The following is a 23,409-nucleotide window of genomic DNA, read 5'->3' as shown; positions in this document are numbered from 1 at the left end:
GAAATCATTGCTGTCTGTTGGCTCAATGGAATCTTTTTCTTTTCCTGCAATTTTAACAAGGAACCTATCCAATGACACTTACTTTTGCCTCCTTCTGAGGAGGAAATGTGACATTGTGTTGTCGTTAAACAGATTCATTGCTCGCACTGATGCAACCTTAGGGGGTGCTTTTCTGTAAAATTTTGTACTGCTTACCACATTTTACACATCTCTCTAGTCTCATTTTAAGTGAGGGATTCTCTGCCTTTTTCTCCTCCCTGTTTGCAGATGAGATGCACATGTAGACCCTCTTATAAAATCTTGGAATTTCGGCCACTTGCATACCTCATTTGTACATCTCGATGATTTCCTTCAACTGTAATCATCTCCTTCTCACTGCCTTTCTTTTCAACCTTTATCTGCATGGGGGCCATTGTATACGCTCACACAGATGTTGACTACAGTACAGTATTAACAAACTCTTGTCATATAGTGTACTTAATGTAATTGGCATTAAGGCAGCAGATGAAAGGGTCTATGTTTGCAGGCAGCCTGACCTAGAATGAAGCAAAGCATTCCTAGGCTTATTCTTTTATGGAAAAGCAAAGGACTGTCCATAGGTGCTTTGACAAAAAAATACACTGGTGCCTGTATGGGCATCTTCCAACATTCTGAAAAATCACTGATTCCTGCCAAACTGAGCATCTGAGCATGGGAGATGATCACCCACAATCCCGCAGAGAGAGAAAGAGAGAACCATTGGCTCAGTTGTGATCATACAACATTCAGTGTCACGTACTACTCATATTGCAAGACATTGCTCATTTATCAAGTTAAAATTTATTAGAAATCTTTGCTCGTCTTGTGGAACACTCGCAGGATAAGTTACAGTCCAAGGTTCTACTGCATATAAAAATAGAAGTATGCACCTTAATTTACATAATATAGTTAAAAATTATTTTCATGCTTCCTGTAAGTCTTTGAAAGCATTCTTTTTTTTTTAAGATAAAGTGGGTATTTATTTGTACTTAAACCTATAAACCACCAGCCAAACTGGCCCTATTATCATGATACATTAAAATATAAAACAGCTTTCTACAAATACTGGTTATAATGAACAGGTTAGGAGTTGGGGCAGAGAAAATCAGTGACACACATTATAACTTAACCCTCCACCATTAACAACTGAGGTTGTTAACAAGCCTCACAATCTCAGAAAATACAAATAATCCTTCATCACATGTCTCTGTATTTTTACTTTCTATTCTTGAGGTTAAATTCTGGAGCCTAAAGATATCCAAATTAGTATTAACATCTAGTTATGTATAGCCAGAAACATCTTTTAGCATGTTGTCCGTAGCAACCAAAGCTATGGAATCCTCTTTGATTAGACTCCAACCGTACTCCCTTGATTGACAGAATAAGCATAACGAAAAACAATATCGAGGCAGAGATACTGGACCCTAAAAGACAAATCCTAGGAGAAGTAATATAGCCACCACCCAAATGGAGATTGGCTAATATACTCATTCTCTCGCATCTTCAGGCTGTAGGTTCAGAGGTATTTGGGAATAAATCTATTATTTGCTGAACATTAAAATACTTAGTGGTTTGCTGTATTACACTATGGCTTTCCCGAGCAGTTTCTAAGATGGACTACAAATTGCTGACAGAATTTTGCTAGAACTGGATCTGGGGCTGCAAGGATTCCTCTCCACAGTCATGCAGCTGGTTGTTCCAGGCCTGGTCGTTCCAGGCTTGGGGGCACCATGCCTGACTGTTTCAGGAATGGTTGCTCCACGACTGGCCATTCCAGGTCTGGTTGCTCCATATTGGAAGGTTTCCGGAAGTGTTCATCAGGCATCCCTGGTGATAGGAATAGAAGCCTGGGTATTCTGGAGTTGCAGAGCTGTTCTGAATCACACTGTTATTATTATCTGGACAGTTGCTTTTCTGCCACCTCTTACATTTCATCTTCTGGTTCTGGAACCAGATCTTAACCTGCTTATAGCTAAGGTTCACAATGTTGGAAAGTTCTTGCATCTGCTGGAGATTGAGATATTTCTGCCTCTGAAATCTATCATTGAGTACATATAGCTGGGTCTGAGAGAAGATGGTTCTTATCTTCTGTTTCTTGCCCTGACCTGGATCTTCCTTCTTCACCATGATCTCTGCAGAAGTGGGTAGCACTTTTACTCTGGGACTGGTGGAAGAACCTGCGTTGTCCTGAATAAGCAGATCCATGGAGGAAGGAAGAGGAGAGACAGTCTCTGGGGGAGGGGGTGAGGGAGGGTCTCAGCAGATGACATTTGCAAGGATGCATAATTTTCTTCAGGCCCATAAATCTCAGGCATTGGAGAAGACTCCCTAGAATTGGGGGCTTCGGGGCAAGGCAGGCATTGGGGCTGAACTGGATCCACGCTCATATTGCTGAGCTGAGGGTAGAGAAGAAAAAAAAGAGGGAGATACAGGCTTATGTATCTAGATGGAAGAACTTAGAGAAATCTGAAGATCTCTAGATATGAGAGTATCAGGAAAGACAGGATGAAGTGGCATCACCACTGAAGTAGCCAAGCGCCACCCAACCCAATTTAGCAAAAAACCCGAAAGCATTCTTTTAGCAGTAGTTTCTCATATATAGTTACAGTCCAATAGATAACTCTTTTGTTAAAGGAAAAATAATTTTGCTCTTTTTAAGATATAGCAATGTGAAAAATACACTTTTTGGTTTTAAAAAGTTTTAAATATTTTCAGGTCAATTCTTTTTTTTTAATGCCTTATTTTGAGAGTGTGTCTGTGCATGCAAGCATGCACTTGTGTGTAAGTGGGAGAAGGGTAATGGGAGAGGGAGAGAGAGAGAGCCCCAAGCAGGCTCCAGACCCATTGCAGAGCAGAACCCAACTCAGGGCTCAATCTCACAACCAGGAGATCGTGACCTGACCACAACCCACAGTTGAATGCTTAAGCGACTAAGCCACCTAGGCGCCCCAGGTCAATTCTTAATATATGAGGTTTAAGCATTTAAACTTCTTATTCTTTAAATAGATTCATAATAAGAAGTATGGACTTTGTTTAATTTGAAGAAAATTGATTTGACACTAATTCATTTGCATTTACTATGCCATTCTGAGTTGAAAATTTAATATATTTGAAAAATGCAAGGATAAAACAAATGCCTGAGCACTGTGAAAGTATGCAGATTTAAATGCTAGTCAAAATGCATTTAGTTGTTCTTTATACCTTTTGGTGTATAAATACATTAAATTGCAAAACCAAGGACTCCAATTCATAGTGTTAACCTTTTCCTGATAAGTAACAAGATGATAGTATAAGATTTGACAAAAAATTAAGAGGAGATGTTCTCATTTAAAAAATGAAGTCATAAAGTGCATAAATCTGATTAGCATAAATCAGAAACTGCAAAAGTCAAAGTAATATTCTTTTAGAAATACTAACTTCAGTAGCTTAGGCACAGACCACTTATTAAATTTATAATTAGGATGTGAAGCTAAGTGCATCAGGGATTATGTGCCTACTATTACCAGTTTTCCTTAAGATTTTTTTTCAAGCAACTAACCCTTGCCCCACCAACCCTTATTGATCCTCTTAAAGTCATTTTATTTTATTTTTTAACTTTTTTTTTAAACTTTTATTTATTATTCAGAGACAGAGACAGAGCATGAGCATGGAAGGGGCAGAGAGAGAGGGAGACACAGAGTCGGAAGCAGGCTCCAGGCTCTGAGCTATCAGCACAGAGCCCGACGCAGGGCTCAAACCCATGAACTGTGAGATCATGACCTGAGCCGAAGTTGGATGCTTAACAGACAGCCACCCAGGCGCCCTGTCTTAAAGTCATTTTAAACATTTTCCTTAAATACTGTTCTAGTTGACATTAATAAATTTATGTTTTAAATAAATTTATTTTACTTTAAATACTTAGAATTAGAGGTTTAAAAACATGTAAATTCATATGTGACAAATCTGTGAAAATGTATGTATTTCAGATTATTATAGTGATGGAGTTATGGGTCTCTTTAATTTTTTTTTTTTTTTACTGTTCATTTATTTTTGAGACAGAGAGAGACAGAGCATGAACGGGGGAGGGTCAGAGAGAGGGAGACACAGATTCTGAAACAGGCTCCAGGCTCTGAGCTGTCAGCACTGAGCCCGACGCGGGGCTCGAAATCACAAACCGCGAGATCATGACCTGAGCCGAAGTCGGCCGCTTAACCGACTGAGCCACCCAGGCGCCCCATGGTCTCTTTAAATTATACCTGAGTACAGCATAGGTCCGTTTTCTTTGAGAGCCTAATTAATTTTTCCAATTGTCAATCTCTGTAAGCTTAAGTTTATATTTGCTAACAAGACAAATTAAGACAATTCTCAGGATATGGGAGGTGGGTGGGGTTGGGGGAGCACTTACAGTTTCTAAGTACCATTTCTAACAGAAATAAAGTTTTTCTCCCTTAGATAATTAACATCCATGTGCTAATATTCTATAAAGAAATTTGTATACAGTCCTTATTCCTGACAAGATTTGCCAACTCTGCCTTGAATTTTTTTGGATTCTCCAGAATCTCTAAAATTCAGCTCCCAAATGGTGGTTTTTAACCACTGGGAGTAAATATGTGTAGTCATTGTGCACCATCTTGTGGTGACATTTAGAAATACATCTATTAGGAGTCCTTGGATTAAGAGACGAAAGCAATTCCTTATCCCTTATTGCAAAACAACAAGCTATAAGGCACTTCCTCTAACTTTTCCCATCTCCAGCTCCTTCTATTCCTAAAAAAAATTTTTTTTAACATTTATTCATCTTTGAGAGAGAGAGACGGAGCGTGAGCAGGGGAGGGGCAGAGAGAGGGAGACACAATCAGAAGCAGGCTCCAGGCTCTGAGCTGTCAGCACAGAGCCCCGACGCAGGGCTTGAACTCATGAACTGTGAGATCATGACCTGAGCTGAAGTCGGACGCTCAACTGACTAAGCCACCCAGGTGCCCCTCCTTCTATTTCTTTACTAAATAAATTAAATGCATTATTTGGGGAAGAACTAAGGTAGCTAGTATAACTAGGGAGGCAGATTGGTTGAGAGATAAGGCTCTGGAATTAAACTACCTTAGTTAGAATCTCAGATTTGATATTTATTATCTGGATACTCTTGAACATATTACTTAATCTATGTATGAACTACTTTTCTCATCTGTGAAATGGAGATATAATAGGACTGCCTTATAGACAGATAACCAAAGATGAGACATTTGAGGAAAATCTGGAGTATATGAAAGAAAGCCCAAAATAAGTAAACCAAAAATGGATAAAAGAACAACAGGATAATTCAGGAATGTAATAAAACATCATATGAACAAATTAGTAACATCAGAGAAATTAAAGATTTAATTGCAAACATGATACAGAATAGGATGCCATGGGGAGGGAGGAAGAACAATTAGAAAACAACAGTGAACACAGGGAAGTAAAAACTATGGGGGAAAAAAAAAAGCTGGATAACCAGAAGATAAAGTCAGTATGATCTAAATGAAAGCAAAAAGATGAGACAGAAAGTGTAGGAGATAAAGGGAAATATAAGAGTCTGATAGCTGACTAATAACTGTTCCAGAAAGAACGAACAAATCAGAAATAATTTATGAAAATTTCCTACACTTGGAGATATAAATCTGCAGATCAAAAAGGCTTACTCAATGCTAGTTAGGATAAATGAAAGAATATCTATGAAGGGGGAATAATTGCAACATTTTAGAACATCATGGATAAATCATAAATACTTCCAGGGAACAAAAATTGAAATTTTATTAATCTTTATCAGCAGCACTGGATGGTAGAAAATTTAATAGACTTAAAAATCTAGGGGGAAATGATTTTCAACCCTGTGTTCTATACCCAGCCAAACTAGTAAGTGTGAAAGTAATCTTAACACATTCAAGGATTTGGAATGTTTAACTCATAAACATCTTTTCCAAAGCAGTTGCTTGAGGATGAGCACAAGCAGCTAACCAAGCAGTTAACCAAGAAAGAAAAAGTCAGAGGGGTGCCTGGGTAGCTCAGTCAGTTAAGCATCCAACTCTTGATCTCAGCTCAGGTCATGATCTCATGTCTTGTGGGTTCGAGCCCTGCTTTGGGCTCTGCACTGATGGCGTGGACCTTGCTTGAGATTCTCTCTTTCCTTCTCTCTGCCCCTCACCTGCTTTTGTGTGCTCTCTCTCTCTCTCTCTCTCTCTCAAAATAAACTTTAAAAAAAGTCAAAGAATCCAAGAATATTGGATTCAGTCAAGAAGCTAAATGAAAGGAAGTTCCTGGATGACAACTATAGGGCAGGTCTAGATTGCATTAGGAGGAAGATATAAGGCTCAAGGAAGGAGGTATCTATGAGGGGGAGAATAAATGGCTGGTGTTTCCATGTATTTGTCTTTGTCTTTAAAATATCAAATACACTTAAAAAAAAACACTTTAGCTATTGCTAGACTAAAAGAAAGGCAGTAAAACTTGAGAGAAAACAATGTGCTGCTCAAGAAAGAAAAGCACTTCACTTGGTTCTGTATTAGAAATATTTTTATTTTCTGTATAGCTCTTAAATCAGTCCATTCTCTGACTCTACTACTGCCACCACTCTAGACTGAGTTACCATCATTTTTTTTTTCTTTTTGCCTAGACTCCTATGGTAGCCTTTTTTCAAAATGCAGATTCAGTTATGTCCCTTCCTTGGTTGAAGCTTTGTAGTAACTCCCCATAGGTCTTAGAATAAAAGATCCAAATCATTAACATCCCTACAAGGTTCCATACTGGGACATGTTCGGTCAGTTCCTAAGCATCCGTAGGGTGGCAGCTGCTAGGTAATCTTGCCCCACCTCCATAGAATTGCCTGGTAAGGACATAAGAAACCTAAATGGATCTAGGTAGTGTATTATTTACATAGACAGCAAAACAAGATCATAATGTTCTCAACTGCTTACATTCCTAACCCCACAGGATAACACTGAACTGGAGGGACCAGATGATAGAAATGGTGGTTTGCTTTGTTTTTGAGACATCAACCATAGGCTGCACCTGTACCTTGCAAGACGCAAGGTTGAAAGTCCAGTGCCTTAGTGGAACCAGAGGTGGATGGGAAACTGCTTCATGGCAGTCTCATGCAAGATATGGAGCCTCTTGCAAGCTAAGGAGACTGATGAGAAATGGTTTTTAACACCTTCTTACAAGACTGCCTATATAGAAATATCCCAAAGAGGATCAGAAGGCATTCTGAAAATGATTGAGTCTTACCTATGTGGCCTATGTGGAGACCTGGAATTGCCAGGGTACCATGGTGGAACCATTCTCCTACAAATGTAGCCTGACCTTTCTCCACTAATCTCATTTTGTGTACTCTCTCTTAGATGCTAAGCATCAGCCACACTGACCTTTCAATTTCTATGATATGCCATGCTTTCCCTTGTCATAGGGCTTTTGCATATGCCATCCTCTCTGCCTGAAGTACTCTTTCTCCTACCTCTGCCTTCTTAACTCCCATTCTTTTTTTTAATCCTCAACTCAGTTGTTGCTTCTTAGGAAAGCCTTCCAAGACATCCCCTAACCAGAACAGTGCCTCCTGTCATCATATAGCATTGTGTCCCTCTCCTTCATAGCACTCTGAACAATTTTAATTTTATAGTTACTTGTATAATCTTTAAGTAATGATAGTAAAGATAATACATACTCTAATATTTAGTTTATCACTTAATTTAAAAATGCTTTCAGAGGCGCCTGGGTGGTTCAGTCAGTTAAGTGGCTGACTTCAGCTCAGGTCATGATCTCATGGTTCATGAGTTCGAGCCCCACATTGGGCTCTATGCTGACAGCCCAGAGCTTGGAGCCTGCTTCTGATTGTGTTTGTCTCTCTCTGCTCCTTCCCAACTCGCGCTTGTGCTCTCTCTCAAAAAAATGAATAAATGTTTAAGGGGCGCCTGGGTGGCTCAGTCGGTTGAGGGTCTGACTTTGGCTTGGGTCATGAACTCGCAGTTTTTGATTCGAGCCCTGCATTGGGCTCTGTGCTGACAGCTCAGAGCCTGGAGCCTGCTTCCTCTCTCTCTGCCCCTCCCCCACTCATGCTGTGTGTGTGTGTCTCTCTCTCTATCAAAAATAAACAAACATTAAAAAAAAATTTTTTTTAATGAATAAACGTTTAAAAACTTAAAATGCTTTCATATACTTAATTTCATTTTATCTTTTCATCTCTGAGATGAACAAAACAGGTATTATTTTTAATCTGTTTTTTACAGATAAGAGCCTATATTAAGACTCATGTTTTCTATTTATTTATTTATTTGTATATTTATTTATTTAAATAAATTTATTTAAAAGTAGGCCACACCCAACATGAGGCTTGAACTCATGACCCTGAGATTGTAAGTTACATGCTCTACTGACTGAACTTGCCACACCCCCCCCCCAAACTCATGTTTTCTTACTTTAGTTTAGGGTACCCTGTACTTCACCACTGTGTTTTTTGTGTAAATACATTTCATGTAAGGCAGCATGCTGTGAGCCAGAGGGACAAAGAAAATGCCGGAGGGGCTCAAAAGGAGGGAGAAATCACTTCAGATGGAGTGATAAGGATAGATCATGATAAAAGTGCCATTTAAGTTGGCCTTGAAAGTTGATAGACCTCTGATGGATGAAGAAGTGAGGGGCTTCTAAGACGAAGTAATATCAAAGGTACAATCATAGAAAGTCTTGAGACTGTTTGAATAATGGCAAGCGAATGTGTTCTGATGAATTAGGGTTAATATGGGTGCCAGAAAGGGAGGCTAGAATTACATTGTGGAAGACTTTATTTTATTTTTTTTTTTTATTTTTTTTTCAACGTTTTTATTTTATTTTTGGGACAGAGAGAGACAGAGCATGAACGGGGGAGGGGCAGAGAGAGAGGGAGACACAGAATCGGAAACAGGCTCCAGGCTCTGAGCCATCAGCCCAGAGCCCGACGTGGGGCTCGAACTCCCGGACCGCGAGATCGTGACCTGGCTGAAGTCGGACGCTCAACCGACTGCGCCACCCAGGCGCCCCATACATTGTGGAAGACTTAAAAAAATTTTTTTTTCAACGTTTTTATTTATTTTTGGGACAGAGAGAGACAGAGCATGAACGGGGGAGGGGCAGAGAGAGAGGGAGACACAGAATCGGAAACAGGCTCCAGGCTCTGAGCCATCAGCCCAGAGCCTGACGCGGGGCTCGAACTCACGGACCGCGAGATCGTGACCTGGCTGAAGTCGGACGCTTAACCGACTGCGCCACCCAGGCGCCCCTGTGGAAGACTTTAAATAGGAATTAATTTTGTTGGCAGTAGGAAGTAACTAACATTTCTAAGTGGGCAAATGATCTGATCAGAGTTGAACTTTAGGAGGACTAATTAAACAACAGTGTGGAGAATAAATTGTAGCTTGGTAGGACTAGACAAGGAGACCAGGTGACTGAGAGATGAAATTATGAACGGGGGCAAAACTTCTAACCAGTAAGCCATGGCATATCTTGCAAAGTATAATATTGAAACCTTTCAGCCAAAGACCACTGGCAATACACGTATATTTGAGGAAAGTTGATTAAGTATTTTTAAACTTGCTATAGCAAAAGAGCACAGCTGTGGCAGAGCTGTGGGTTATCTCAGGGAGTTGAGAGGAGCTTATTTATAGGATTTCAGCTTGTGCTGGTGATTCTTGGGAGAGTTTAGGGAGAGCAGAGGTCAATTGTACATTGGATATTTTCAAAAAGTGGAGTTGGATATTTTGGTATCTTATCTTGGAGATGGGAGGATTAAGGAAATAGTAGTCATTTGTGTTAGCCAGAAGAGGGGGATGTTTAGTTATTTTTGTGGTTCGTGAGTGTCCTTGCCTCTAGTTTCAGAAATAATTACACAGTAGTTTTTATCTCTGACTTTACCACAGTCACAGAATGGTCTTATCTGAGTATTGTTTATATTCTGCCAAAGTTGATTGTATTCAGTTGGGAGCACTATGGTCCAGCTGTCAGCTTGCAGTTTCATTACTTTATCACTACCCAATACATTGATCTGCTGGCCCTTAAGGCATCTAACCAGTTCCCTCTTGTGGTGAGTAGACTTATCCCTGTAGTCCGGGATGCTATACAGATGTTATCGTTATCCAGATATGTCATGTCTGAAAATGAGCAACAGCATTGAAAATTAAGAGTAAAGGACCAAAAAATGATTGTAAAGGTTTTCAAAATTCTTCACTATCTTCAACATTTCTAGTTAAAATCTGTGCTCCAGCAAAAATAAACTTATTTCTACTTCTACAGTATGTGGTTTGCCCTCTTTGGGTATTATGCCCTCTATGTGAACATGTTCCCCTGGTCCCCTTCTCATGTCCAGATCCTATGTATCAATTCAGATGTCTGTCCCTTCCCCCATGTTACTAAGATCAAGAGAAAACCTACTTAAAATATTATGAAGAATAAATTATGTATTTGGATATACTAGCTCAGTGGGTCAAGCAGGCAGCAGTCTCTTTTCTTTATGAATTCATATAGCAAATTTCTTATACCCCTAAAACACTTATTTCAATGTTTATTAAATACGTATGGTGTCCTCCCTACTAGAAACTATCACTGATGCCATTAAAATGACATGACGTTTGCTTCTTTCCAGGTTCTTCTTAAGTGTAAGTATAAAGCAGCAGAGAAGTTTAAAAACTCCACCCTCATTCTTACCTCATTCAAGATAAGAGTTACTGATATTCTGTGGTATTTGGCTCTATTTATGTCAGGGAGGTTAAGAGAAGTTTATAGGTGGGTCGATGCTCCTTGCAAAAAGCTGGGATTGGGCAAATAGCCCAACAGGGACTAGCTGTTATCAGAAATACCATTTTAAAATATTAAACGGGTTAACACTTGAGGAAGTGTAAAATCATAATCTTTTTGTACTGTCTGAAAGGAAATAAATTCTAGTAAAAAACAGGTTTTTTTCTTATATTAATTTAGGAATGACTGCTTGCAAAAAACCTGGGAACCGAGAATGTAATCATCACTGTAAAAATAAACATACATGTGGACATGACTGCTGTGAGTTCCATAAAAGATATTTATTTCAGGTTTTAAAAATTGAAAGGTCTTTGAATAGTAATAACAGCCTAATTATCTATGTATGATATTTATATTATGCAGTTTATAATTCAAATGATTTTCTTTCATGAAAAAAATTAGATTAGAAATTATAAAGAAATTTGGCTTTACATGAACACTACCTAAAGTTTAACCTAAAGGATCTAGAATTTCTTCTCATAGGTAAAACTGGAGTTGCACAAAAGTCAGTAATGAAAGAGTCAACAATCTCTTCATATTTATCTGATTTAAGAAACAGGAATGCTGTTTCATCACTTCCTCCAGTTAAACGTCTCAAGGTTAGTTTTAATAACATTTATCCCTTGCTCTGTAATTTAATATATATGAATATTCCTTTATATTCTTTCTGTATATCAATTAGGTAGGTATCTGCAGTGTACTTTAGTTACTTCAGGGCTGTATTTTCAAAATACTTCTTCTGAAGGAAAATATACTTCTTAATAATGAATCTGTAAATCTACTTTTGGGACACAGTTCTACATAGTCCCTTATTAGTCTTTTTGTTGTTGTTAACCAGCAATTGAAACTAGAGACACTTACCCTTTCCTGTGTTCTGTTTGTGTTGAAACTGGTGTGGAAAGTCTGAAGTTGATTTTGATTCATGTACTTGGATGAGTACTGAGCAAGAGCCTGCTTTCCAAGTCATGAAAGAATGGTAGCTTATACAATTGATAGGCTAGTCAGTAGCAGACTTATTCTGAGCCTGCATCATCATATCCAGGGCAAAATAATTGATCAGGCCACAGAAGAGAGGCAAGAAAATAGCAGAATGTCTGTTTCTTCTGTTTCTCTTCTCTTCTTTAACAAGAATGAAGATTTTAAGTCATGAGGCTTAAACAAGGGGAATATTGGGAAACAGGGAGTGACATGCATTTTGAAACAGCTACCACCTTCTCTGAGATAATTTTTTAGTAGCCCAAGCTTTTCCTCCCTCCCTCTCTCCCTCCGTTTCTTCCATCTTTCCTTCCTCTTTCCTTTCCATTCCATATTATTCCTTCTTTCTTTCCATATTCATTTTTTAAAGTTGATTTATTGTTTTTAGTAATATGTACATCTAGCATGGGGCTCAAACCCACAACCCTGAGATCAAGGGTCTCACACTCTTCCAACTAAGCCAGCCAAGTGCCCCCCTTCCGTATTCATTGAGCACCAAGAATATGCCAAGGACTGTTATAGATGCTAAGATACTGCTGTGAAAAAGACAGCTTTAGTCCCAATCCTCATAGAGCTTATAGCTGAGTAAAGGATATAGATAGCTAAATAGGCTTTTTCAATGTAGTGTGATGGATGATTCTATGACAGAAATTTAAGATAACTTGAATTTGGATAGAAAGTGTACTCATTCCACATTTGATAGGCCAGGAAGGGATTCCGAACAAACATGACTGAGACTTGAAGCCAAGTATGGAGAGGGAGGCACCATAGTGGTGGTGGAGAAGGATAAAAAAGTATTCCAGACAGAAAATGTGCAGTGGTCCAGAGCTAATAAAGAGCCAGAGGACATCTTTTAAAACACTGAAGTTATACAGTACGTCTGGAGTTCAGTTACACGTTGGGGAGTGGAGAGATGAGGGTGAAAAGGCTGAAGAGGTAAGTAAGAGCTGGATAATGAAGGCCTTTTTGCTATTTTAAGGATTTGGACTTTATCCTGAAAGTATTGGGAAACCACTAAAGGGCTTAAAGCAGTGACATTACCAGAATTGCATTTTATAAATTCACTCCGTATGCAATGTAGAGAATGGATTAGAGGATGATAGAAAAGGAACATAAAGACTCATTAGATAGGTTTTGCAGTAATCTAGGCAAGATTGGCCTACTCTAATGTAATGGCAGTAGCAGTGGAGAGTAGTGGCTAGGTTTAAAATATTTCTCAGAGATAGAATCAACTACCCTGGTACTTAATTGCTTGTGAGGGGTGACGTAGAAGGATCAAGATGATGACCAGCTTTCTGGGTTGAGCAGCTAGGAACAAAGTGAGGCTTCACTAGGGTAGGAATTCCAAAGGAAAAACAAGTTTAGAGAAGTAGATATACATTAATTTCAATCTGGTAAATACTGAATTTAGAAACCTGCAAGATGTCTAGGTAAAGATGTTCCACAGACAGTTGAATATAACAGAAAACCAGGAGAAGGAGCTGAGTAGAAATACATATTTGAAAGTCATTCACATGTAGATGATAATTGAAGCCAGGGAAGTAAGTGAGGTGTTTGAAAATGTGTAGAGGGCAAAGAGAAGGCCTAGTAAAGAACCATGAAGAAATGCCTACGTTTAAGAAGTGCCTGAGAAGGAGATTTGATTTGAAAACTAGCCTGGGGCGCCTGGGTGGTGCAGTCGGTTAAGCGTCCGACTTCAGCCAGGTCACGATCTCGCGGTCCGGGAGTTCGAGCCCCGCGTCGGGCTCTGGGCTGATGGCTCAGAGCCTGGAGCCTGTTTCCGATTCTGTGTCTCCCTCTCTCTCTGCCCCTCCCCCGTTCATGCTCTGTCTCTCTCTGTCCCAAAAATAAATAAACGTTGAAAAAAAAAAAAAAAAGAAAACTAGCCTGAATTTCTCATAATTCATTGATTTTGGGACTTTATGTACTGGCAGGAATTTTGCTGTTTGGCTTGTTAAAAAGTGTTGCTATGAAATTGATAGTTGAATTTTTTTTTCATTAATAGATGCAAATGAATAAATCTCAAAGTGTGGATCTTAAAGAATTTGGTTTTACTCCAAAACCTTCTCTTTCCAGCATATCAAGGTATAAATATAATGTTAATATCCAAGGTAGAATAGTCCTCATAAACTCTTTGCTTCTCCAAATAATCATGTGTTCAGAGAAAGGTGAACACTGGCTACATTCAAATCACAGTGATCACGTAGTTCCGTAATGAAGTAATGGCATCATAAGAGTTTGGTTATCTAAATTTATTTAGAATTCTGTAGTTATAGAATATTTTAACATTCATTGAATCATCTCTTTCGTGGGAAACTACCCATCCTATATGTCATGCCCTCAGGCTTTTTCTGTCTTCTAAACTTAACAGGAGACAAAAGTATATTTTAGAAAGAGAAATCATGTTGCTGTACAAAGTCTAATCTTTTCCATTTAGGGGCCCACTCTATATTAATAACACTTCAGATTTATAAAATAATTTACAATTTAAAAATTGCACATTGTGCATTATCTCTTTTGACCTTAACAACAACCTAGCTCATAAAATGAGGTATTTCTATCCCATCTTATAGATAAAATAACCGAAACTCATATTCCTGGTTTTAAGGAGAAGACCCTAGATGATAACTCAGCATTCTTTTCCTATATCATGATGCCTGGAAGGCAATCGTATATGTCATTTCCCTTCCAGATAAGGGTATTCTGTATTCAGGGATGACATTTAATATACTTAACAAACAGTACAGAACAGCCACTGACCAATCAGAACTGATGCCAACACTACTTCAAGATATCCTAGCTTTTGTTATCTAATTGAAAGTAGCATTAGCAATAGATTTTTAAGGCTATACACAGATAGCAGATATCTACATATTTGGGACATGTAAAGATGACTAAGTATCTTGCTTCCATTAAACACCTATTTTTTTTACCCTTTACTACCCAGGCTAATGCAGTCTATCATAAAAGTGTTGATTTTAATTTTAATTGTTGATCTAATTTTGATTTAAGTGTTGATTTAATTTTAATATTTAATATTTTTATGGCTTTATCTTTATAAAGGTCAGAGTGTTTAAATATACCTGAATTGTCTATAATGGAACAGAGGGATCAGCATGAAATCTGTGCAAAAGTTCAACAAGAACCATCTGAATATCTAGACAAAGGTAAATTACCATTGATACTGCCTTGAAAGAGAAAATTATTTATTATTACTTCAGAATGACAATGTTATTGAAAAACCAGCATCTGAAATTACTATGATTAACTTGGCAACATTTTTCTCTTGGGTTATTGGACCAGTTTCAAATTCTTAGGTCTGTTATTTCAGATGGTCTTGCTATATTTGTCACAGATTTTTAAAAAATCTCTGCCCTACATAGCATTGACTATTTTTATTTAAAGATAATATGAGGAAAAGCTGAGAAAATAAGGGATCTCAAGATACACAAAGTGTTAAAATGCTGAACTATTACTTTTATATGTCTTTAGAATTATTTAAAATAATTTTATGTTTATAAAATTAGTCCAGTTTTACAAAATATCTGTGTGACCTTGGGAAAATTATTTAACCCCTTTAGGTCTTAGTCTTATCTTTTAAATTAGGGGATTAAATTAGGTTTTCTTTTAATATCTCTCCAGTTTCTAAACCTATGATTCTTACAACTTCCATGATAATAAGAGAATATAACCTAGTTTGTGGAATATAGCTTGTATGTAGTCTAGATTTGCTTTTCATCTGTGTCAGTCATTAAATTCTTTTTCAACATTGGGATTGGTTTATCAATACTCTGGATCCTGATATTAATAGCATCCTTTGTCTGGGTCATGCCATTAATAGCCAGTCTGTTAAAATGTGTGAGAAATAATCCTGGCTATAGAGTTGTTTGTTTGAGTTGCTGTATATAGAAATGGTGAACTTGGGGTTTCCCACAAATAATTTCATGTGTGTGACCTTAGCATCTGTTGACACTCTTTCTTTCATGCTGTCACTTAATGCTTCCTCTGGCCATAATTTAAGATCTTAAGTAGGCAAGGGCTGGCGTACCAATCACCTCTTATGACATGGCAGTCATTAGGCCCAAATAAGAACAAGAAAAGTCCCCTAATCTCACTTAGAGTATCAGAGCATTTATCCAACTTCCTCAAAGCCTGAATATCATTACAACAGGGAGAGAAGGTATGAGATTGTCAACTCTTATTTTTATATCCCTTCAACCTATAGCCCTCTAACTTATTCCTTGTTCTGCTGCTCTGTTCCCTGCACTTCTGCTTACTTTAATTATCCCTCTTTACTTACGTATCCCTCTGTTTACTTTCATGCTGTCTTTACATAGTTTCCCTACTTTGATTTCTTTCCCACCCCCATTCCAAATCCAGTTTATATTATGATATTAAAGTCTCATTAGACATCATTGATAATTGTATCCCTGTTTTGCTGAATGGGCCACTTTTTTTTTTTAATAGAAGAAGCTGTGTAGTATAGTACTTAAATTCACAGGATCTATAATAATCTGTCTAGTGGTGCCTAACTGAATCAGTTGGTAGAGTATGCGAGTCTTGATCTCAGGGTTTTGAGTTCGAGACCCACATTGGGCTTAGAAATTACTAAAAAATAAATGCTTAGAATAATCTGTCTGGGTTCAAATTCTAGGTCTGCCATTTATTAGTTGTGTCACATTTCATAATATATCTAACCACTTTATCTCAATTCCCTCATCTGCTTATGTTTTAGGAATTTTACAATTAAATGAGATAATGTACACAAAGCTCTTAGCATAGTATCTGGTACTGTTATTAATAGTAATTGAGTATATTCATTATTCCTTTCACATATTAGTTGTGCATGGCAAAACATACTTTATATGTATTCAAATATTGCTCTTGAGAATGTTTTAAGAAAAACATGCCAATTTTTGTTATCCTAATTCCAATTTCAAGAAAGGAAAAAGAAAAATGTCAGAAACTATATGAGAAAGCATGTTGAATCATAAAATTTAAATTGTAAGGGACCTTTGTGTAATTTTTCATTTTATAGTGAAAGAAACCAAGACTCTGAGAGATTAAATTACTTGCCTAAAAATCACATATCTAATTAATGGCAGGACCAGAAATAGATTCTATATCTCTTGATTCCCAGTCCAATGCCATTTCTATAAAATGAAATTGACTTTTAGTTGTCAGTGGAGAATTGAAAATTGAATCTATATGAACTCTTTCAACTTTCCACTGTACAACTATATATTTCTCTATTTCTGCATCCATCCTTAACTCTGTCTTAAAAGAAGAATTATCTTTTATTCTATTCAAGGCTTATCTCTCCAGCTGTAGTTTTAATCTTTCCAATCCTGCCTCCCCTTAGGGAGGGCCTTAGGAGACCAGTATCCATTTCCTCTTTCCCATATTGTCCATCTCTCTTCCTTATTTCTTTCTCTTCAACATATAAATATGCTCATGTCTCTTCCTTCTTCACCTCCCTGTTCTCATCTAGCTACTCCTGACCGTTTGGGTGGTAAGTGGCGGAAATGCTACTCAAAGTGACTTAATCACTAAAAAAGAAGACCACTCATGTAAACTTGTAAATCCAGACATGCATCTGGCTTTAATCTTGCTAGATCCAGGCACTATGATTTTAGTCATGCTTCTAGTTTTCTCTCAATCTTTTAGATATGCCTGTTACTACTTGGCTTTATTTTATTCAATAGTCTTTCTCACATGACAGGTCACCCCTAACTCACATCTTCCCAGTTTAACAGACTTGGTAGAAAAACAGTCTTCCCCTTTTACCTTTGGTAAACCAGAGTTCATTCTAACTGGCCTCAGCTGAGTCTTGTATTTCTCTCTTGATCAATTCCTACAGCCTGGGGATTGGGTCATATGTTCCCCCGCTGTAGCCCTAGGGACCAGGGTACCATGAAAGACATCCTCACCAGGATCACATGGAATGGGTGGAGGCAGTTTCCCCAAAGGATGAAAAAGATACTCCTATTAAAAGAAGTGAAAAGGGGCACGTGGATGGCTCAGTTGGTTAAGCATCCAACTCTTGATTTTGGCTCAGGTCATGATCTCACAGCTTGTGAGTTTGAGTCCCATGTCAGGCTCTATGCTTACAGCCTGCACGGACCCTGCTTGGGATTCTCTCTTTCCCTCTCTCTCTCTGCCCCTTCTTGCATCTCTCTCAAAATAAATAAACTTAAAAAAAAATTTTTTTAAGGGGAAGCATGTCAGGCAGACCAAAAAAACAGAATCACTAGAGTCTTTATATACTTTAATGTCTTGCTTTCCACATCAAAACAAAAATGCTTCAAAAGGCAATTTATACTCACTGTGCTCATTTCCTTACCTCCTAGTCACTTTTCATTCACTAACATTTGGATTCTCCATCACTCCTTTGAAACTGGTTTCATTTAGACCATTTAGTGATCTTCTAAGTTCTGAATTCAGTGAACTCTTTTCAATTTTTATTTTCTTTGACCTTTGTATTTGACACATTTGGTCTTTCCTTCCTTTTGGAAATCTCTCCTTTGGTTTTAATTAAGCCATTCTGCTTCTCCTTCTACTTCTTGAATTGCTTGGGCTTTTCTTCCTTTTGATATTAGAAAAGTTTCTTTCTTGCTTCTTTATTCTTCTTGCTCTGTAAACTTTTCTTATTCACTGCCACTCAAGTCCATGTCTACAATTACTAACTATATTTAGATGATTTCTACATCTGCATCTGTATCTTTCTGTCTAGCCCCTGGCCCATCTATACAATCACCTTCCTGGATATATCCACCTAAAAGTTAACATATCAGCCTCTGAACTCTTTCTGTCTTCTCTGTATCTCACACTGCTCCTTTTCTTTTCTCCTTAGGTTGGTGAGTGAATTCTCTTCTTTTCTAAGCTGCTAAAGGCAGAAAAAGAGTCATCCTAAGTATCTTACCTTACATGCAAGTAATCACCATGTCCTATCTATTTTGTCTCCTAAACATCTCTCATATCTGTTCTTCTTCTCTCTCCCTTCTGCTGATACTCTAGCTTAGACATTCAATGTCTTCCCCATTGTAATATGTCTTACTTTTCTCTTTGCTTTCAGTCTCATTATCATTCCATCTGTAACTATTCTGAATGATCTAACAGGCATCTCCCATCACGTAAACCTCTTGCTAAAATATCTTCAGTAGTTATCCATTGCCTATATGGAAAAAAAAATTAATTCCTTAACATTGAAGTTAAGCATCAACATAATTTGGCACTTAAATGCTTGTGTGGTCTCAATGAGCCCTTTTCTTCTACTTTGTGCTCTAGAAATCCTGAAAACATAGTTTACCAAACATTCTCTGGTCTCCCATACTGCTGTGTCTTTCACATGTTGCTCTCCCCTCACAGAGTATCTTGCCTTCCCCTCTTGCCCATTTCTGCAGGCACCACTCTATCAAGCTCAAATTCCAACATTAACTTCTAAGATTTTACCCTCTTAGAGGTGTCCCCTCTGACTTTGTTATAGGTTTAAGTCCTGTTTCCTTTGCATTCTCATTGCACTTTGTGCCTACTTCTATTTTTAGTATGTATTATATTGTGTATGTATATCAATGAACAGAAGTAGAAAAATGTGAACTGGAGTTGTAGAACAGTTGAGAGATAATGTAAGATTTGGCTAGGTGAAGAAAAGTGTAGAGGATATTTAAAAGTGAAGGAAACTCAGTGCACTGGAGCAAACTTGTGCTGGCTTGTGAGAGATGATTATTCTTGGGAATCGTTCAGCCATTATTAAAAGTTTAATTATATAAAATTTCAATTAAATAAGTTATACTAAAAACAAAGACTGTATTCAGAACTAATATTCTACCATATATTACTGTTTTCTGTGTTCTTGAGATTATTTACCTCTATATTTGTATCTGTATGGTGGAAATACTATATTATGGGGTGCTACTATGCATTTCTTCTCAACTTTACTTTTAGAGATATTACATTGGAAGCTTGAAATTAATCTTAATGGGAGTATTTATACCATAGAAATCAGCAAACACTACAAATTAGGACTTGATTTATTGTTTTGTTTAGATTTATGAAAGTGATGGATAAAATGTTAATAGCACAGATTAGAGGCACCTAGGTGGCTCAGTTGGTTGAGTGTCCACCTTTGGCTCAGCTCCTGATCTCATGGTACGTGAGTGTGAGCTCCACATTGGGCTCATTGCTGTCAGCGCAGAGCCCGCTTTGGATCCTCTGTCCCCCACCCCCCCACCCCCGCCCCTTTTCCACTCATGCTCTCTCAAAAATAAATAAACATTAAAAAAAAATCATGCAGATTAAATTTAATAGTATGTTGTGTACATAGCTATTACATTGAGAATACCATGAAAAATTGAAGGAATATTGTAGTATTTGAAAACCATTGTCTAATTTAGCGAAGAAGTTGCCTAAGTCAGTGAATGAATGAGTAAAGTCCCAACCTCTGTCTTTGTTATTTTACTTTCATCTTAGTTGCTAAAGTCAACAAGAATGTTAAATAGCATTTTTGTGAGAACTGTATTCATTTGTTAATTGTAATGATAGGTTGGTTATAGATGTAAGAATTTGGCAAAACTCAATGAAAACATTCAGTGAAAATCAGATATATGGAATTTATAATTATGCATGTTATATATTTTATTATTATTTGTAAATCATGTGCTACATATCTTTTACCTATAATAAATACATATAATAAACACATGTATGTATATAAATGCATACATGTTTTGAGAAGCAATTTATTAAACATTTATTAGCACAATTACTTTGGAAAACTGCAAGAGTAAAGGCATTTATTCCCTACAACAATCTTATGAAAAAGGTACTTTTATAATTCCCATTTTGCAGAGGAGAAATTAGGCTCAGAGACTTTAAATTACTTGTCTAAGATTATACAGTGAGAGAAGTGGAATTTTTCACCCAGGTAGTGTGGTTCTAAGCCCAGGCTATAAATAATAGATAACACTGAGGATTTTTTAGCAGGAGAAAATTAAGATCTATTTTGGGTAAATATATCTCATAATAATATTCAAAATTCACCTGTAGGGAAAAGAGCTGGGGGGAGGAATACCATTTTAGAAATTATTCATTTTTAGAGTATGGCTATTCTCATCTAGAAATTAATAGGGAAAATTAATTCTGTCTGAAAGAATCTATTGAAAATTCAATTTAGTGCAACTATCAATATATGTACTACAGTAAATAGAATTGGTTGAAAACAATATTCAACAATATTGCTTGACCCAATACTTTTGAAAACTACTGTTCAAACCTCAGTTTAGTAGTTGAAAGATGTGTTTGATATATCAATAGAAACTGATGTTAATGGTTTAAAAAGTACCTATACTCTTTTATACATGCACATGACAGATTTTTCTAGATGGAACTCTTCTACAACTTCAAATGAGAAAGCCCCTCAAACAGTACTGTTCAACAGACATGTTAATGCATCTGGAAACCAGAATTTGACAGATGCGGATAAAAGTAATTCTCCATTCTCAGAAGTTCCGAATGTGAACTTTGAATTGGGAGATGAAGTTTGGGATGATTTTGATGATGAGAACTTAATAGAAGTTACTGATTTTTCAGCCGGTACTGAGAAGACAAATACATCAGGTAAAATTGTATCTTAGCATGAAATAATTTCGTGAGAAATTCTTTGAATATTTTTCAGTTCAGTTTCTGGGACTCATTTTCTTTGTCTTTTTTATGCGCTTGCTTAACTAGCTTTGGTTTGTTAAGATTATGATTTTTAGCGAAACTGAAAAAGTAACCCTTCCATAAATTGCATTTCCTCCTCTAAGGACAGAGGTCAAGGTTATTCCATGATAATGATGCAGCACATGAGCTTTTTCTATTCTATTTCTCCCCTATATTGTTAAAAACGCTATTCAAATTCAGATTATTTATTGAATTTTCCCTTATAAAACACACTATCCAGCTCTCAATTCTGTGATCACACGTAATCTGCTAATGTTTGTGAAGGACAAAAAATACTCCATTTTTAAAAGTATTCATCTGTTAGCCAGGAAAATGAAAGACACCTTTTATTTCTAGCAGACATAACTGATTTTTTTTTCAGGTATAAGTAAACAAAATTAGGAAAAAATTAATTTCTTCTGTATTGGATATTGTATTTAAATCATTTATAACCCCAAAATAATGGGACTGAATTTTCTGAATTACTGGCAGATTCACTCTATCTCACTAAAACAGAAAATGAAAATCTTGGTAAGTATATGAGAAGACAGCAAAATGGAGATACTGATGGCTGACAGAAGGAAATCAGTCCTTCAGAACTATAGTTGCCTCTTAATGTATCCCACCCCAGTGCTCTTTAAAAAAAAAATCTTCTTAAGGGAAGCAATTAGAAGCCAAAATATTATTGTTTTAGGGCTCTAAGAATTGCCTAAAGAGCTATTATTCCTTCCAGAAGGAATAGGATTTGACCACGTTCACAAAATAGGTCAGGAGAATATATGATGTGGAGTTAGTAGGCACAATTTCCTGTATCGCTGTACAACTACTAGTCCCTACCTCAAAATTAATAGTCATGTGTATTGCAATTTAAGAGGCAATTTGTACTGATTCTTTGAGGTAGCTTAATCCTGTGAGGGCATAGCTTTGACACTGGAAAAATCAGTCTCAATAAATGTCATGTATATAGCACTTTAAATGAACTTAGCTACATGCAGACCATTGAAAATATAGAATGAAATTCAAACTGATCATTTACATGAGTTAAGTAAGTAAGTAAAAGTGGTTTGGGACCTTTTAGTATAGTGACTAATAAGCTAACCCGTGTGTTTATAGTTTTACTCCCTTAGCTTTGCTCCCTTATTTCTCTATGCAAATTAAATGTGATTAGTGAGAAGTATTCATTCCTTCTTTAATCAGATCATATCTGTTGGAGACAGCCCTTGTAGAACTTCTGAAAAGATCCATTCTTCTGTTTCCTGACATTTTACTTCAAAATGTTATCTCTTTACATAGGATTTAGAAACACTTTGAGTTCAAGTATCCAGGGAAGTAAGCTATCCCTTCAAGAGTCAAAGAGCAAATTCCAAGGAGAAATGTCAAAAAGGCAAGTTTTGGAATTTTGGTTTGAAATACTTTACAAGTATATATCCTCCTGACATATAATTGGAGAATGGGGATCAAATCATTAGATGTCAGAGAAGCTATAAGGTATTAGCTAACCTGAACCTTCTTACTCTTAGAGCTGTGTTTCTCAAAGATCTATTGACAGACCAACTACTTCAAAAGTATTGAAATATATTAAAAGTGCACATTCCTAAAAACAAAACAAAACACATTCCTGGGCCCCACACTAGACTTACTATATCATGATCTCTAGGGCCGGTGCGCAGGAATTTTCACTTCTCAAAAGACTTGAAAACTAAATAGTAGGAATTTGACAGGTAGAAAAGAGGAAGATAAGGCATTCCAGATAGAAGAAGCATGTGTGAAGGGATACGGCTTGAAAAGGCATCTCATGCTCAAGGGTCAATAAAGTGTTGTCTGTATGGTCACAGCATTGAGGCTGAGAGTGCTGAGGTCTGATTGTAAAGAGCCTCAAATGCCATATTTAGATAACTTTACCATATCCAGTAGGTCAGGGCTCACAAACTGAAACCACCTTCAAGA

General features: G+C 37.1%; 1 protein-coding gene and 1 pseudogene across 4 annotated transcripts in view; one reads left to right on the top strand and one right to left on the bottom strand.

Moving 5' to 3' along the window:
• HFM1 (helicase for meiosis 1) overlaps nucleotides 1–23,409 on the top strand; it is an 89,430-nt gene that overhangs the window by 56,136 nt on the left and 9,885 nt on the right. For 3 of the 4 annotated variants that reach the window (XM_043575549.1, XM_043575546.1, XM_043575545.1), the window contains 6 exons: nucleotides 10,969–11,049; nucleotides 11,272–11,387; nucleotides 13,769–13,848; nucleotides 14,827–14,930; nucleotides 21,133–21,378; nucleotides 22,756–22,846. In XM_043575549.1, the coding sequence (XP_043431484.1) occupies nucleotides 10,969–11,049; nucleotides 11,272–11,387; nucleotides 13,769–13,848; nucleotides 14,827–14,930; nucleotides 21,133–21,378; nucleotides 22,756–22,846 (718 nt within the window). Of the gene's footprint in view, nucleotides 1–10,968; nucleotides 11,050–11,271; nucleotides 11,388–13,768; nucleotides 13,849–14,826; nucleotides 14,931–21,132; nucleotides 21,379–22,755; nucleotides 22,847–23,409 lie in introns of those variants that run through there. The other variant, XM_043575548.1, reaches the window with a different exon arrangement.
• On the bottom strand, nucleotides 907–3,501 carry LOC122480762 (annotated as a pseudogene).

Source organism: Prionailurus bengalensis, chromosome C1 (assembly GCF_016509475.1).
Source record: "Prionailurus bengalensis isolate Pbe53 chromosome C1, Fcat_Pben_1.1_paternal_pri, whole genome shotgun sequence".
Taxonomy (NCBI): domain Eukaryota; kingdom Metazoa; phylum Chordata; class Mammalia; order Carnivora; family Felidae; genus Prionailurus; species Prionailurus bengalensis.
Note: the sequence above shows the minus strand (reverse complement) of the source record. Positions and strands in the feature narration are given on the sequence as shown.